The 18099-nt window shown below is 51.3% G+C and overlaps 1 protein-coding gene across 2 annotated transcripts in view; it reads right to left on the reverse strand.

Annotated features, from left to right (window-relative positions):
• Nucleotides 1-18099, reverse strand: part of CSMD2 (CUB and Sushi multiple domains 2) — a 351736-nt gene that overhangs the window by 10162 nt on the left and 323475 nt on the right. For both annotated transcript variants that reach the window (XM_075115031.1, XM_075115030.1), the window contains 7 exons: nt 16325-16507; nt 9890-10066; nt 8893-9072; nt 7424-7597; nt 6074-6247; nt 2920-2993; nt 1383-1494 (listed from right to left, as the gene is read on the reverse strand). In XM_075115031.1, the coding sequence (XP_074971132.1) occupies nt 1383-1494; nt 2920-2993; nt 6074-6247; nt 7424-7597; nt 8893-9072; nt 9890-10066; nt 16325-16507 (1074 nt within the window). The remainder of the gene's footprint in view (nt 1-1382; nt 1495-2919; nt 2994-6073; nt 6248-7423; nt 7598-8892; nt 9073-9889; nt 10067-16324; nt 16508-18099) is intronic.

Below are 18099 nucleotides of genomic sequence, written 5' to 3' on the forward strand. Positions count from 1 at the left end.
TAATTTGCACCCACCTGTCCATAAAACCACACAGCAAGTCCCCAGAAGTGTGCAGTAGTCATAAATTCCTATAATTGCTCAATAACTTTCAGGATTTGGCCACAGAAATCAAAGCCGAGCATGTCCAGCTCCCTGCCACCAGAGCGAGCGTGTGCCCGCGCTGCTCTATCAGCTCCTGTTGTAAATGTGTCATGGCTTTCCTTGAGAAGTTACGACACCAAATGAATAAATCACAGAGCCGGGAAGCTCCCTTTCACCCACACTGTAAATTTGCCCTTTCTGTAGCTCTCAAACTGCTCATGAATGAAAGCAAATCCTCGGCAGCCTTCGCGAGGTATTATCTTCATCCTTGTTTTACAGAAGATGAAATATAAAACCCAGAAAGCTGAAAGACTAACCCGAACTCGCATGGTCTGGGAGCCCCGGCTGCGAGCCCGCGGCCCAGCTCGGAGGCGGCAGTTCAGCGCTCATTAGCAGTAACTGCATCCAACTCCGCGCTGCGGATGGGGAAGGCTTTACACAAAACCTAAAGGCAACAACTCAGTAGTCCTTGCTGGCGCGGGTGAGCCAACACCATCTTCTGTGTCAATGCACCTAGCGCCAGGAGCAAAACCCCACGCAGAGCCACAGCTGCTGCTCCATCCCTGCGAGTCGCCCAATTCAGCAGAGAGAAGCCTGTGAAGCTGGGGAGGTGCTGCCACCACCCAGGCGAGCAGCGGGGAAGGGCGGCTCCTTCCAGAGCAACCGGGGCTACCTGCAAGAGTTCTGAAAGGCAGGTGCCCCGGTCGGGCTGCTCGCAGAACGAGCGCCTACAGGGGTTGCTAGCGGAAAAATATCTCACCAGTAAACTGCCTCACAAGGGAGAGAAAAAAGCTTTTTAATACTTATGATACAGAGGCCACGATAGATATTACCACTTAAATACATTAAATTAAACTCCTTCTGGTGCAGCAGGGAAAAGATGATGGACAGCTTAAAAGAAAGAGCAACACGTTATTAAAGATGAGGAGAAGCACTGCTCTGCCAGAGAGCCCTTCTGGCTAAAAGTTAACCTTGGTCCCTGGAGTGCGAGCTCACATCTCAGCCATCGAACACGGTTTGAGAAGCACACAACAAAGCCTCATCTGAAACTATGTCTCTGAGGATGGGACAAGTAAAAAAATCTCATTGGAAATCAGAAGTGGCTGCTGGTATAGTCGTATCGGGACAGAAGGGGTTGCGTCATCTCCCTTCCCTTCAATAATATGTTTTCTCAGAGCTTCCCCCCAAATTACCAGCTCCTCAGAGCCAGCAGTTTGCACAGTGAAGTACAGCAACAGAACAAGGCAACAGCACGGTTAAAGGCACGGTTTTCCTTTGACAAAACCTCTCCTCAGACTTACGGACGCAGTCTGGCTGCACGCCGCTCCACGTCAGGTTGGGGAGGCAGGTCCTGGTGGTGGAGCCCTGCAGCAGGTAGCCCTTCTGGCACTTGAAAAAGATGACGCTTCCCACCTGTTGCAGTAGGAGATAAACCATTGGACTTTCCAGTGCAGCGTGATTCACCCTTGCTAAGAACACAAAAGTCCTCCTACAATTGCCCATTTCTGAATGCTGGAGAAGGCAGCCACCTGCCCGCTGCCCCCGCCGCCCTGCCAGAGTCTGTGTCGAGAAAGCTCGCAGAGCCCCTGTCAAGCTGCGCCTTTCGCTGTGCAGGGAGTAGCTTCTTCTTGTGATAGAGGCGAGGCTGCTTTGTCTTTTAAATATACCCAAAGCCAGCATCAAACATAGGTGCTATCAGAATGGGCTGAAATTTTTGCCAAAAGGGATATTCGATAAAACAAGTACCAACAACCATCCCGTAGCTATATTATAAGGGCCGATCTGGATTGCGAATAGCAAAAATGGTCACAAAAACTGAAAACTGACTTTTCCACGTTTTTGAGGCATGCTTACTTTTTGCAGGCTATCCACTTTTCTGCATTTGGTTTCAAGGAAATTATTAGTATTTCAACCAAACCATCACCGTACACCAGAGCTCACTCCCTGCTTCAGACAGGTCGGCACCATGATGCTGTTCAGCTCCAAGCCCCGTTAATGCAACTGCATTTGCTTTAAAACCAGAATATACTGGAATACAATTGCCAAGCAGGGCTTTCAGCACCTTTCCCATCCTCCCTAGGAACGCTGTCCCACGCGGGCCACCTCCTCGTTGACCCTGCAACTGGGTTTTATCGCACCGTCGCTCCCGGACTCAGCGGTCCCCTGGGTACCGCGGCCAAAGGCACCGTTCCCCTGCAACGCCCCCTGCTCCAGCCAGCGCCTCACCCCCTGCGTGAGGCGGCTCCACCTCGGGGGGCAGCTCTCAGGCTGGCAACTCTTACAAAAGTCAGACTTCTGGTGTCTCAGTATTAATTAAAACCAAGAATTAATTCCTTAAAACCCAGGATTAAGATAACTAATTAGCAGCAAAACCGAAAGCTCCACTCTGGCAGGAACCACCGCATGGAATGAACTATCCCGGCCCCGCGCCCGGCTCCGTCACAGCAGGGAACGGGCACCCGCAGGGATGGCAGCGGAGGCTGGAGACGGAGCGCCCTGGGGAATCGCTTTGGTTTCTTCTCGCCTTTCCACTGATTTCATACCGTACAGGAACTGAGATTAAGAAAACCACCTACAGAATATGGTCTGAAAATGATGGAAATTATGTCTCCAATGCGAATGCTAATTACACTAATAACTGTTAATTAGCACTGTAATTAATATCATAAATAATGCATTGCTAGTTAATCCCGTACAAATGCACCCCGAAGTCTAATGGAGCACGCCGGGATGTCCTGCGCACGGGAAGACACACTAATCCGTGTAAGGACTCAGCCACGGACTAACTACAGCAAGTATCGGGGCGCAGGCGAGGGGACCCCACTGCCGTGACAGTACCTGGTAGCCCTGGGAGTTATTCTGCATCCCAAAGAGAGGCACGCCGGGGTCCGCGCATGTCGTGAGGCTGGGGTCTGAAAAGAAAAGAACAGAGGCAGTGTTTAAAAGGAGCGGCTGCGAAAGCCACATTAGAGCTCTGCCTCCCCCTGCTCCATGCAGAAAGACCATGGTGCACCTCCGCAACAAGACAGAAATATGTTGCTACAGAAGGAACACATAGCAACAAGGAAAAATACATGGATCTTTTTGCTTCTTAAATCCCTGACTGCTGCAGCGCAAAGTAACCAGAGGCACTCTATCACCCAGGAGAAAAAATAAGAACATAAATCTTGTGTCAGGGACAACTCTCTTCCTTTCTCCTGTTCTACACACGACGAGCGAAGCACGCGGCTCACCAGCGCTGTGCCCTCCACTTCCCCCCGCCACCCCTGCACCGAGGGCTGCGGTCACCCCCTCCGCTCCCGTGCCCGGGCTCCGCGCCTTCGTCCTGCTGGGCTCAGCTCGGCCGTCGCTCGCACCTCGCCATTTCGTAGTGACGGATGGGGGCTGGAGATTTTAATGCATCTCAGATACATAATCCCTCTTTACGCCTTGTTTGGTCTCAATCTATCAGAAGATGAATACACACAATCCAGCAGGAATACCTGCTGCTGCTCTCCTAGCATCTATCACTTCCTTTTTTTCCCCCAGCAGTAGCAGGGCATCAATGGAATTAAGGCAGAGGATGCATCACTTAATATGAGCATCCCAAACTGAGCAAAGGGAACTAAAGCTTGCGTCTCAAAGGCAGTTCGGCAGCAGCAGGTTCCCTGCTCCTTGGGATCAAAGGATCGAGCTAAGGGGCAACGCTGGCCGCAGGGATGCTCTGGTACCGGCCAGGGGTAGCGATGTTAGCAGGGAGCTGAAGCACCGCAGGATCTCAGAGCAATGAGAGGAGTCTGCTCTGGATCCCCAGCCTTCTTTCTCCAGCATGCTCAGCATTGCTACGAGGAGGACCACGAGCCCGACAGCAAAGCCCTCTCTACACTTACTGAAAAGACTCCAAATAACAGGATTGTGCAAGACGAAAAATAAACTAAGAGAAGTCTTGACGATCCAGCACGGTGGGACAGAGGCGGCCCCGTCACTGCAGCCAGAGGAGAACGGAGCACAGCTTCTGCACCTAACGGCACGGTTGTTGATTTTTCTGCCTTTATTCCTTACGATCTGACTAATCGGCCTCTTCACCCTGAAACATTGCGCGCTTGTTGGTGTCGTCCCCAGGTCCTCGGCGCTGCGGTGAGTAACCAAAGGGATGCAAAATGTGGCCAATTTGGGGCTGCGGCACACAAGCTAATTCATCTTCCGTCATTCGGCTCTGCTGAGCTTTTGTCATTTATCACGGACGCCGTTCCCGTGGAAGCCCCCAGATAAATCACAGTGTCTAAAATAAATAACTAACGAGCCCCGCTGCTGGATGAGGTAGCAGGTGATGGATGGCAGATGGTGGAGGGCAGAGCCTCCGTCTCCTGGCTGCATCTGGGGGGTCTGTGGTGCTGGCAACCTAACATGTCTCAAAAATGGGTGAGATCTGAATAAACGCAACACCTTGGGTTCAGCTGCCTGTGTCAGAAACAGACATTTTGGGTCAGGGTTTTGTAGGTACAAACGTCTTCTCCCTTCCCATATTTTGTTTTGGGGAGGCAAGTTCTAAGTACGTCTCACCAGTGGCATGAAGAGCTGTATTTGCTGGGTTCAACCACAGATGGCTCTGGCGCACTGGGTGCCGTGGATGTGCAATAGGATCCCGGACAAGGATTTGTAAGAAAATGATGAAGCATTTAAGTCATTATTTACAATACGAGGCAGGTGCTCCCAACTCTTTCTACGTGAGAAAGCTCCTGGTGAAGTCAATAGGAAACTTGGAGGTTCAGGCCATGAGTGTTTTTACATTTCTGTAATTGGAGATGCGTTTAAGATGTAGCTAGAATGACTGAAAACTGTGGAGAACAGCCTGAGATCTGTTTCTGCCCCAGATGCCCACATAAGGTGATGATGGTGGTGTTCAGGCAGACAGTTACAGTAACAGCACGTAGCCCGTGCAGCTTATCACCACAGGAGCCTTAGAGTTCAGGAACGTAGCCAGAGTTTTAAATAGGCAAAGAATGCTTTCACTAATTATGATTATAAATCTCCCAGAGGTTTCAAAGGGTTTTGGAAGCCCCAGAAAATGGGCACCTGAAGAACATGTGGAAATTTCAGCTTGAATCCCAACCCTGCAGCTAGGCAAAACAATTTGTAGGATTTTCATCTCCGTATACAGCACTTTCATACTTCTAGGAGTTGCTATTCTGCTATTCTGGATATAATTCGAAGGCAGCAGAGAAGATAAGAGCTCTCACATGCACCCTTTGGGCAGAACTTGATTTTGCTCAGGTTCTGTGAGAAAAAGAGCTCCTCTCCACAGCAAGCCACGGCTGCTCTCTGCAGTCAGGTTGCATCTTCAGTCCATTGCTGATAATGACGCCGTGCATCTCCGCAGAGCAGAGTGCTGGGCTGGAGGTCCCTGAGGAAGCCTGGCAGCAGCCCGGAGCCCAGCGCTGCACAAAGACAACATTCCTGGTGTTGTCCGGGCTGCAGCAGCGCTAGCGCGGCCCAGGGCACTGGGCAGGTGCAGCGTTGCGCCGGGGCATTGCTGGTCCCCAGCCCCAGCGGTAACTCGGGCAGCACCTCTGTGTGGTGCCACCCTCCGCAGGCTCTCGCACAGCCCTCAAACCTTATGGCCCGGCTTGCAAACATTAACCTGGAAGTTCTGCAGAGGAACTTCTCCCTCCTGCCCACCGGCGGCCCAAGCCCAGCGCTGAGGAGCAGTAACAGGGAGGAGGAGATCGTCTCCCTCAGACGCGCTCCGTGTTGACCGCCGTCAGGGGCAGGAATTATGGGGACAGGAGCTGGATCTACGCAGCAAGCCCCACGAGAAGGGGATGGGCTGGTTCCCACCAGCCAGTACGCAGGAACCAAAAGCGTTATCACTAAACATTCCAATTTTCAGGGAAACAAAGTGCTAATTACTGCAAACCCAGTAAAGAAAACCGACTTTGCTGCTAACGGAAGAGCAAGGCGACAACTCGGAGCTCTTCACTTGTAGATGCAAGACAGAGCAGACTCCCCTTACCTATGCAGCTGGGCTGGGTCCCGCTCCACGTCCCGTCGGACTGGCAGAACCTCCGGGCTGATCCCACCAGCACAAGCGGGGCTAAGCAGGAGAAGGAGACGGAAGAGCGGTACGTGAAGCCTCTGTCCTCCCTCCTGCCTTGAGCGGGTATCCCCGGATCACCGCAGAACACAGCTGCAACGGGCAAAGAGACAAGTGGATTGCAAGGAACCTCCTCAAGAGCAAGCAATGTTAATAAGCTAAAGATGGGTCTATTAACGGCCCAAACCTCACCACTCCCTGCCATCAAACTCCGTGATTGACTAGGGAATTAGTGGTGGCAGAAGGCGTTGCTGGCTACTTTCCTTGTAATTCTCTCTTTTTGTCAATTGCTGTTAATTAACTTCCACCTTCTCTCCCATCTTTTCTTTTTTTTCCCCTTTTTTTTTTGTCCTAACAGCATGCTTAGCTTTAAAATGTATCTCTAATTGCACGATGTCAAACTGCTATATGGTTCCATGTCACACAGAAAGCCCACTAATTATACAAGATCCAGGGAAAGGTGCAAGGAACACAGTGAGGGTTTTGTATCATTTAATATGAAAATGGCTATTGTACAGCTGCCAGCCATTCAGCCAGGAAAAAACTCAAATCTGCCTTTATCATTATGAGACATTTAACTAACTTTTTTGCATTAGCTATTGTATCGAGCACACAGGTTTCCACCCAGCCAAAGCTCTGCCTTCTCAAAACAGCCCTAACTTCTGCTGCAACAACACAGCGCCTTTTGCCAAAAGGTTTTTTTCCTATGGCCTTTGGCAGTTTCCAAAGCCCTGACTGCAGAAGGCTCGGTCTCTGGGGAGACACACGGACAAACAGGCAGTTTTAAAGATGCCCGGTGGGCAGGAACATGCAAGGTCTTCAGAGTTGTTGCACACGTGACCTCACACCTCCGTTAGAAGAGGCGGGGTGGCTGACCGCGTCCCCACGGCCACTGCTGCCCCCTCGCTACAGGGACAGCAAACCAAGGCTCCCAGCAATTTGGCTGCTGTCGGATGTAGGGACAACATTCAGACTTTTGGCTACAGGCACTCCGAGCACCATCGTGCTTTTCTCCTGCCACGCAGCACTCCCACTGACTTCAGTTAATGCAAGACATCCCTTGGGCTTAGGGGTAGGAGGCACAGCGACCAGATATGTAACTCCCCACATAGTGAGAATGGTCAATCCGTAGCCTCTACAAGGCAGAGCTGACACGAAAATCAGCTACATGGAGACCAGAGATGTTGGCGAGGGAGCTTCAAACACTGGGTTTTAGCCACAGTCCTCCACCCGAGCCACGCGTGAAGACGCAGAAGGCTGCCTACTCACGGAAGCACTGGGGCATCTCCCCGCTCCACGTCCCGTTCCCCTCGCAGGTCAGCACAGCGGGCAGGGAGAGCTGATACCCCTCCAGGCAGGCATAGCTCACGCTGGAGCCCCAGCTGAAATCCGAGCCCACGACTTTCCCGTTGGGGATGGCTTGTGGGGATTTGCAGATGATAGCTGAATGAAAAACAAAAGCGCGCTCAGTTCTCTTGACTTCTCAGCACAGTTATTTCCATTAACAAGCAAATTCCTGTAGGATCAAAGTTATATTCTGCTCCCAAAGAGCACCTCCTGGGACCAGCCTGGCAGGGGGCTGCACCAACTTTTCCAGCTGCGCGCGCAGTTGTAAACCCCAGGATTTTACTTTGAAGTTTGGCGTTAACCAAATCCCAAGTCTCAAAGTCAGGTCTGAGTCGGTGTTCGCTTCCAACCGAAGGTAAGAATGCAGCCTGACTTATTGTGAAAGCTCATCTAAGATTCCCTGAAAGATTCATACATTATGGACAACCTGGCTGAGTTTCAGATTAGCAGTTGAATCAACAACCAGCCTGTATTTCATCTGCTTGAAGGTGTTTTAATATGACATTTTTGCAGTGCTTTGCTTTTCAGCTCAGGGGAGCGCTGGGAAAGATGCTAAGCTCATGCAAATCAGCCTGGCCTCCAAACGAGACTCTGGCCACATTCTGTATTATTTCTGCAACATTAGCTCAGTGGAGAGAATGAAAAAGGAGGGTAAGAATTGCTCTTTACAGCCTCTGAAGGAACTGGAGTATATTTGGAAGCCTCTCTGTGGTCGGCATTTATATCAGATTCATGACAGGTGAATTTTCCAGATTGCTAAAGTAGTACACAGATGCTGCCTCAAGCCTTATCTACACTTGGTGGGTGAGTAAAACACTTGCAGAAGAGCTCCAGCCCGTCCTGCAACTGCTCTATTATTTCCCTTTCCTATCTCTGAACTACAGAGGCCATCTCAGAACTGAGAAATAATGAAAGGAGTTGGAAGAAATATTTTTCAGACTTCTAGATGATGCCAAAAACTGTGTGCTTGCAAAACACCATACTTCATTCGAGTTTGATCTGAGTTTTTGTGAAAAGTAAGTCGCTTTGCTCTCTATGCTTCACTTCTCCTTCTCTACTACAGGGATAATAGCAATTGCCTCCCTCCCAGGCACACTGTGATGATTGATAGCCCTAAAGATAGCAAGGCGTTCATGCTGATCTAGCTGAAGATGTCCCTGCTCACTGCAGGGGGGCTGGACTGGATGGCCTCTAAAGGTCCCTTCCAACCCAAACTATCCTCTGTAAGTGCCACCACCGGGGAGAGATGGAATGATAGGACCGAGGAGTTCCCAGGTGGGCTCCAGGCACTAGGCAGTAGTTGCCTGTTACCTTGTCACAAGTTACAAAAAGTTTATATCCTCCAATATACAAAACTTGTGTCCTCCAGTATTTACAGCAACCAGTCTTACCCTTGCAGGCAGGTTTGGTGCCATTCCAGGTTCGGTCTTTTGTGCAGGTTAGAGAAGATGCCCTGTCTGACTCCATCATATACCCAGGCGTGCACTGGAACACCACCGTTTTATTGTAGGTAAAATCACTGCCCAGTCTAATGCCATTGGCCGGCACACCGGGGTCACCACAGTTGATCACTGCCAAAGAAAAAGAAGCATTTCTGGCTGACCACCCCTCGTCTCACGCTTCTGGATCCGCAATAACTAGAAACCTGATGGTCCTGAGCATTTTTCAGCGTTGGATGTAATCTACTAATTGTGGAAAAGGGAGCACCCGTAGCACAGGATTTGGAGAGCAGCACTAGCTGTGGAGCCAGCTGGGCTACGGCACGCGGAGAAAACTCTGCTTCTACTCAGTGATCTTAATGGCACAGTAAGACCTTGCAAGAAGTAGTATTAACACACATTAAACATTAAAGAAAAATCTGGGTCAGATCTGGGCTAGGTGGCAGACAGTTGGCCCAAGGCACGCCCTCCTCTCTTTACCCTTGTTACGGTCTCGTATGTAAGACCACGTTTGCTGTCACGCATGTTCCCGCTGCAGGCACCTGCGGGCGGGAGCGCGAGGCAACGCAACACCTTCACCGAGGGCTTCTGAGCCGGGGCTCTGCCCACGCACGTCCCGGTGCCAGCACGCCGGCAGGCAGAACGTTCACGTTCAGAAGCAGCCCTGGAGAGCCCCTCCAGCTTGGCTGACATCTACCCATGAAACTTATTACGGAGCTCCCTTCATCCAACTGGAAAGAAAACAAACCCAAAGCAAGAGTTTTCCATTAGGTACAAGCAGAGATTGCAGGCTGAGTGACTGCTGCCGCCACTACACAGCTTAGCCGAGTCTCCCAGCACACGTGTGTGTGCACATCCACAGCGAGCATCCAACACACCCTGACAACCCGTCCCCAGAGCCTGGCGGTGTCGTTCGCCTCATCTTCCAGGAATCCAGCCCAGCGCTCACCTGTACACTCTGGACTGGTTCCAGTCCACGTCCCGTTCACCGTGCAGTGCCTACTCAGCACTCCTGTGGAGTAATAGCCTTCCCGGCACTGATATATAATGGAACTGGAGAAAATCAAGCCGTCGTTAAATATAACCCTCGCGTTGCTGGGGGTTCCTGGGTTTCCACAGGATATAACTAGAAAGCAAAGTGACAAAGTTTTTTTAAAAAATAGCCAAAACACAACCAACCTCCCCAAACCAAAACCCAAGGCTTTCATCCTGCAATTGACTGTTCTCTATAAAATTAGATTAGCTGCAAAGCCCCTGGATCAGCTCGGGCAGAACAGGCTATTCCGTGGGAAATCAGCTACATCAATCCAAGAGGATCCCAACCACCGCTCCCCAGCTCCGAGCAAGGGCTCCGCCTGGCCAGGCAGCACGTCCCAAGGCTGCGTGCAGCACCCCTGGCAGGGGAGCAAAAAGCCCCCGCCATCCCTGCAGCCAGTCGGTCCCCGAAGCACCGGCCCTGCTCCTCTCCTGGGGGGATCCTGAGGTTCGCCACCGCAGCCGAGCCTGGGAGCAACCTCCTCCCGCCCGCTGCTCCAGGCCGAAGGAAGAACCTGCTGGTTGCAGCGGCTTATCCCAGCTCTCACCTCACATCTGGCCCTACAGCTTAATAAAGCAAGGGGTGCCAAGCATGCAGCCCCTCCATCTTCCAGGAGTTTGGGAGCCCAGACGTGAGCGCGCCGCTTTGCCTCTGGCCCCTTTGGAAGCCGACAGCTTTGCAGACTTCAAAGGCGTGAAAGCAGCAAGGGAGCCTGCTGCTCTCCCACTGTGGCATTGCTCGCTGCCCAGCTATATCCAATTATGCTTTCAGAGAAGGGAGAATGTTGTAGGAATACAATTATAGGTTTGTCAGTGCCCAAGTTTTATGTTTAAAGTACCTCAGCACCACAGCAATAAAAGGGCATCAGGGTGAATGGTGGTACACGAAGCCCTGTCATGACAAAATAAGCACCTGCAATAATTGCATCCAGCCCTCATTTACTCCGAAATTACAGGACATAGAAGAAAATCACATGAATCAAGGAAAGGCTTAAACCACATGCTCCCAGCTCTTTGACAAGGAAATTCCTGGCTCTCACACCTCCCCAGCAGCCTGCCACAGCTCTGCAAGAGCATCGGTCTGTGCGTGCACAAGGTGACCCGTCCCTGCCCCGGGACCCCTGCCCAACACACACACGCAACATTGCCAGCCATCCTCCGCGGGGAAACGCAACTTCAGGCCCCAGCAGGAAAGCAATGAGCACAGGCCACCAACGCAAGGAGAGAAGTCTTCCTCTGCCTCGTTGCTTAGTTTGCTGACAGCCTGTTAACGTATGAGCTTGTTGGAGGCATATCTGTTTGACAGGAGGAAACTAATAACCGTTCTGGACTGTGTGCACAGAAACTCTGCATGGCACTAAAATCATCCGAGGTGCTCTCTCGTTACAGATTTCTCATGCAGCCAACGTCTCTGTGATACACGGTGTCATTTCCAAGAGATGCTGGGATAAAAGTCAGATTCTATCAACTCAGAAAAAGCTCTAAATTACTATTTCACTGCCTGCCCATACATCAGCGGTTCTCTCCTGCCCAACCTCCTCCACCTACGCATGTGGCCAAACACACACAGATGACCCAAAAATATCACTTTTGTGACTACAAGGAGACGCATGGAAATGGTTTAATCGCCGCGTGCATCAGCTGCGACCTGTACAGGTTAAATATAAAAGAAGCCATAAATATAAGGATGAAAGGTTTGAACTTTTAAAATCATAACTTACGCATAAATGGGATCTAATCACACAAGTGAGCAGTAAGCTGGTAAATAATTCCCTTTGGCTTCAGCGGGAGATATAAAATAAATTAGGCCCCAAAAGAAAACCGGGTTTGGCTCTGGTTTTGGAACTGGGTATAAATCCTGAAGACCCTGGAAGTCCCACAGTCATACCCACTCGCGTCTCCTTAAGAACCTCAAACCCAACCGCCTTTAAACTGAAGTCAAAATTCAAGAAAATTCAAGAAAATAACCTGAAAATCAGCTGCAACAGATGGGGATTTCTTAGAGTCGCTGCTGCTTTACCGGGGAAATATTTCAGGAGACGATGCTCAGTTGAAACGACTGATGCGACAAGGAAGGTCTGACGCTCCGCTGTGGCAAGAGCGCGAGGGGTGCTGAGAGCCAGCTCGCCCCGGGGCTCGGTTCCTCCCGTGTTGCAGAAGACACACCAGGCAAGCGCAGGAGCCCGGGCCCTTCCTACCCCGACCGGCACGTCTCCCCCCCTGCGCTGAAGAGCCAGGAGCCCCCGGCCCCAGCCTGCTCCGGCCGTGCTGCGCCGCCGGCCTGAGCAGCACCGCAGGGCACTCCTGCAACGCCAAACCCCGCTGCTGCTTTTGAAACACTTCAAACGTCCCTGGGACTTACAGACTGATCCAGACCTCCCCGCTTCGGGGTTTCTGGGTTTGCTTCTTTATCAGTGTCAGTTTTGTTCCTACAGTTAATTTTATGGAGTCCTTTTTGAGCAAACCTCATGGAAAAGCTTGATAAATGCAATTAACTCCATCCCCGCACCAAGCACCTGCACAACTCTGAAGCCCACCTGCAGCACAACATTTGCCTGGCAGCTTCCAGCCCAAGCCCTGGGAAGGGGTGAGCTCAGCGTGGCCGGCTCCAGGCTCCACTGAAAGTCTAGCGGGAGATGGCACAGAGGGAAGCAAACACTTCAAAATGCATTCCCGAGCCCTCCTCAGAGCTCAGCTACTTGCCCTAACCTAGGAGCTGTTCGCTCCTTTCAACACTTCCCTGCTTCCTCAGGGCCGTCGCTCCCGTTGATCCTTGCTAACTCGTACAGCTGCAGTTATCAGACACGAAGGGCTGCCGACCCGAGGGGTTTCGGAGCCAGGGGCCGGCGGCAGCGGGCACGACAGCATGCTGCATGTGCTGCTGCTGCAACGCTCCCCCCCAGTTCCTCCTCCTGGAGAGGAGCCGATTTTGATTTCTGAGGAGGCGTGCTGTGCACGTGCGCGAGCAGAGGCAGCAGGGACTGGGGGGTCTGCCCTGACTCCTGAAGCCGGCCGGAGCTGTTCCCTGCAACCCCATCGCTGCTGGGGGGAGCTGGGAAGCTTTTGTACGCTACAAAGCGGCCTCTGCTATATAAAACATCACACAGCTCAGAGGTGCTCCAGAGCTCAGCAATAATTAATTTGATTCCAATCCACGCATTCTTTTCTGAAAAGCTTATGAAGATTCATCCCCCCCTTGCCTTCCTTCGCTTCTTCCTACATGTTTTACAGTGAGAAGCTGCTGGGAGACGGGGATTTCTCTGGGTCCTGTTCAGATGCTCCGCTCAGAGCCAGTGTAGCTGCGCGTGAAGCGAGTGATGCTGAGCATGGCCAGACAAGGCCCCCGAGCTCCCCCCGCCACGCACCCACCCTTCGCCGAAGCAGCATCGTCCGGAGCAGGGCAAGGGGCAAGCGCTGTTGCTTACTCTACACTTAAAGTTCCCCCAGCCCTGCACAGCAAATACCCCCCTGAGCACCGTGAGAGGGGCTTGTTTCAGGGCCTTTCCTTCTGCCAGTGCCAGGAGAAGGCCCATTTCTGCAAGGAGCAGCGAGCCATGCTCTTCAGAAACTGCAGCAAGGAAAAGCTTTTGGGCTCTGCTGCCATCTGACCGCCTGGCTGAAACGCTTTCCTGATGATGGCTGATCCTGTCTGACACATCAGGCACAACCTCCTGCTGGATTAAGACACAGCTGAGAGCCTGGGCTGGTGATTTCCGTGCTGTTTAATTAAACCAGTAACCCAAAACCCACCTAACCATGCAGAGAGAGGAAGAAAAAAGCAGCCTAGACCCGAGTCCCAGCCCTGCCACCTCCCATGTCCTCAGCAGTCAAATGGGCATGAGACAAAGCTCAGTTTCTTTTCCCAGCGTTGTCACTTCAAATAAATACACTTCTCTCTGCTGAAATGGCCAAAGAGCAGCCAGAGCCCCACCTCATTTTGGATGCAGTGTTAATTCACTTGGAGAAACAATAAACATTATAAAAGTAAATCTTCTGCTCAGCTTCTAAGAGGAGGAGGGAGCGTACAGGAAAGCACGAGTGCTGAGCCCGCTCCGGCACCACTCCTTGGTGAACACAGATGGGGCATCAGGAAGGAGATAGAAGGAAAAAAAGCATCTGAAATTTCACTTACACTTTAAAAACTTGCTGGAAATTAAATTAAAGCTAAATGAGGCCTGAAATCTGCAATTTTAGAAAGCCAGGGAAGGTGCTCTTACCAGGGACCACAAAACAAGGGCTACATGAAACAGACTGAAGCAGGAGCCTCAGAAGGAGTCCCTGCAATTAACTTAATTCCAAACCACTTGTACATTTTTGGAAAATCAGTTGTGACTTCTTCCTGCCTCCCTATTCCTTTGTTTTTCTCAAAAAGATCAGGACTACGAGCCGATGAGTTTCAAGGTGACCCTCTGCAAAGCCCAGCGCTGCCATCTGCCACGCGCGTGCCCTCCCCGGATCAGAGCCGTACCGGTCCCGGCGCTGGAGTCACCCACGGTCGAACATCAGCCCCTTGACTTCAAAGTCAAGCAGATGCTTTGTAATTGAACCTATTACAGCAGCTCGCTCTCTCTGAAACAGAGATAACAGCTCCTCTCCCCTTCCCTTCTATTCATGCTGTCGGACTGTCAGTGTCCTCTGTACGTCTGCGCACTTACGTGTTCCTCTGCAGCGGGCCCTCATCTCCTGATGAGCAGACCGAGACCCTCATGCTCATTTAGCAGCTAATCTGGAGAGCAATTTGCATTGGATTCCCTGGGCAGGCGAGTGCTGGTGACCTGTGAAGCCCCATCAGGATTGATTTTGCTCAATTTTGAGGACTAAGAGCGGCGAACAAGTGGCTGAGTCAGAGAACTAATGCACCGCGGAGGCGCTGAGCGGCTCTGCTGCTGTGCTGGAGCTCCTGCATGGCAGCAGAGATGCCCATTCCTTCCATGCACCTGCCTGGGCACTTGGCTCTCACCTTCATTTGCCGTCAATTCAACCCCCAAATTAATCTCTCCCCGCCCTCTCCTATAAATACCTGTTCCAGAAAGTTCAGTGTAACGCTCCAAGTGCAGTCGGAGGAACACCTCGCAGCGCCTGCAACACGCGGCGAGTACAAATGACTGAGACACAGCACGCTGCTCATCACTGTAAATGATTTTCCTATATTGGCCACTCGGCACTTAACGTTAAATGACCACGTTATAGGCATAATGTTATTATTATTCGTAAAGTATGAAAAAAAATCTGCCAGGGATCTGTGTTTTGGTGCCTCTGGAACCTGATGGGTTATTTATCTGGAGATTGATGAACAGAGCCTTTCCACCAAAAGGAAAAAAAAAAAAAACAGAATAAAAAAACCCGAGACCTGAGTGTATTAGTAACGTGATTCAGTGTCTTTTCAATCAAGAGCTCCATCAATTTGGAATAAATTTCCAATTCATTTACAAACTCTCTTTGAGCTTTTGGCTTTCAAATCAGCTGGAGAGAAGCACTTCCCAGGTCTCCTTGCACTTGGTATCCTGCCTCGTTTTGGCTTTTGTTCTTTCCCCAATTGATTTTTAAACACTTTTATAAAACAGTAGCGGTGAGCAGCACAGCTCCAAGAACCTGGCTGGGGGTTTATTAGATTGGATTAGAGGGCCTTACTTGATTCCTTCAAATGGAAAAATAAGGGGTTTGGGGTTTTCAAATATGACAAGATGCTTACTGGTTTATAATTTGCATTTTGCGTTTCTGCTTAATGTAAATGACTCTTGCGTGCGCCAGTTCCAGCTTCAATGGAGGTTTGAAGCTATTGACTTGTCTCATTCTGCTGAATTTCCTCAACGAAGCAACGACGAATTAGTCAGTGGCACCCGCAGATCTGACAGCGAAACGGGGCATTTCTGACCATCTAGCTGGGTACGTGATGCAGACCAAGAGACATTCACCCCCGTGATCCTTGCAGCGAGCCTGCGCGTGACAGCCGCAGGGGACGGCTGGCGGTGAGGGCCAGATCCCTCAGGCTCTTCCTACTCTATACCTCAGCCCAGACGTTGGCACGAACGCGAAGCCCTTACACCACCCTGGTGTGCCCTGCACAGCGGAGCAGAGCTGGGCACGCGAGAAGGCGATATGCATCCTTCAGCACTGGAAAACTCTCCTGTGAGATGCGACCTGCGGATGTTCGGGAAAGGGGACACCTGAGGCTCCTCGACGTACACGGAGTATTTGGAGGAAATGCTGAACAAGACTATTATTTCTCACAGCACCAGACTGTCCCTGGCAACTAAAAGAGAGGGGGACGGGCTGGCTGGGCAGCCGTCCCTGCTGCGGTAACCCTGGCGCGCTGCGATGCAGGGGAGGATGGGGGTTGGAAAAGTACCTTCGCACTCCGGCTGCGTGCCGCTCCAGGAGCCGTTGGCTTGGCAGGTCCTCTCGGATGAACCCCGGAGTGTGTAACCGGGCTCGCAGCTGAACCGGACCACGCTGCCTACATCAAAGTCATCTCCCAGCCCAATGCCATGAGAGGGGATCCCCGGGTCACCACACACACCCTGGCTGCCTCCTGTTAGGAAGAGAGCACAGTATCAGCAGAGTAAGCAAGTCCTTCCCTCCCAGATGCCCACGTTCAGAGGGCCAGCACACAGATCTGGCTCGTGTGGCTGACTCGATTTAACTGACCGGCTCTCAGCAGAGTAGGGAAATTCCAGATTAAATGTCTCCCAATTTCAGGAGCCCACTGGTTTTAAGCTGCTTGCAAAACATGGCCATAACTTGTGAATCTCAAGATGCAGCCCTCACCAGCTGCAGCTGCTTTCCATGGCAGCTGCTCCGCAGACAGCAGCTCGGTTGCCAGCATCAGTCATGTGAACGGTTTCCCTCCAAGCAGAAATTACGACATGCTCCAAGCCACCTCAGCACGCCCTATTGTATTTGCAGAACAAGAAGCTGTTGGGTTTGGAGCACAGAGGCAGGAGGGATCCAGCTGAGAAACATCCGCTCGTACAAGTTGTGAACACTTTGAGCTGCCGGCTGTAAGTTAGGGGGACAGGAGGAAGGGAGCAGCTGTGGCAGATGCCTCGCAAGGGGTTCTCTGGAGCAGGCTGGAGAAATGCCCACCTCCTTTTACTGCCTGACACAGGCTCACACTGGGTATGCCTGTTCTTGGCTTTCTCTGCTAATGATGTGTGTAAACACATCCACCCCCAAGCCAGGAAAGACTATTTCGCTCCTGCCACTAGCAGTGAAGTTCCCGGTTCCTGGGCCTGCTGGGCTTTGCTGCAGGTACAGCCTTTGCAGTGTTACGTGTAATATAAAACATAATGAGCATATTCATCATCTGGGGAATGTACTTGCTTGTAAAGGGAAGGGGGAGAATGCTCCAGGGTCAGCATTTTGTTCTTTCACACAATGACTTATATCAAAGTCTTTTGTTTCATCTTGAAAAACTGCTGTCACCACTGCAGGAATCTTCTGCACACAATGGAGAACCGTCAGCAGGAGATGGTCTGAGCTCTCTTCTGCCTCTTCACTGCTTTTGTAACTATACCGCCTGAGTTTCGTGTAAAAGAGGAGCCCTTCCCCAAGCCCTTGCGTAGAAATCATGGTTCTGAGGTACTGGTCATTCACCTGGCCCCAAATCAGAGAGGGTCTGTCAAACGCCATCAGCCTTGGTCTAAAGCTGCCTCCGCGAAGTCATTCAGAAAAATCACATGCAACAGATGCCAGCAGGAACTAGTCGGAGAAATGCTGAATGTTTCAAAAAATCCACCCGGAAGGCTGACAGGAGAGACAGTGAAAACCACATGGGGAGAAGGCATGAATTGGAGCAGAAAACCCTTCCGAGCAGCCACAGATCAAGTAGTCTACGGATATGGCTTCCAAATACGAGGATGACTCCGCCTGATTTCTTTTTCCCTTCCAAAGCAGAGGTTAAACTTGGTCAAGTGCAGCTGCTAAATCTAAGTGGCACAATTAAAAATTAACACTTCTCCCAAATGCTTTGCTCCAGCTAAGTTCTTATTTTGTCTGTCCCTGTGCTCTCCAAGGAACAAGTGACGGGATGGCGCGGGGGGAGGGCTTTGCAGAGCATCCTGCCAGTCGTTCAGCGCCCTTCCTTCTACGCGAGCCATCAGCTGAGACCCCAGCAACCCAATC

The sequence above is a fragment of the Phalacrocorax aristotelis genome, chromosome 20, assembly GCF_949628215.1.
Source record: "Phalacrocorax aristotelis chromosome 20, bGulAri2.1, whole genome shotgun sequence".
Taxonomy (NCBI): domain Eukaryota; kingdom Metazoa; phylum Chordata; class Aves; order Suliformes; family Phalacrocoracidae; genus Phalacrocorax; species Phalacrocorax aristotelis.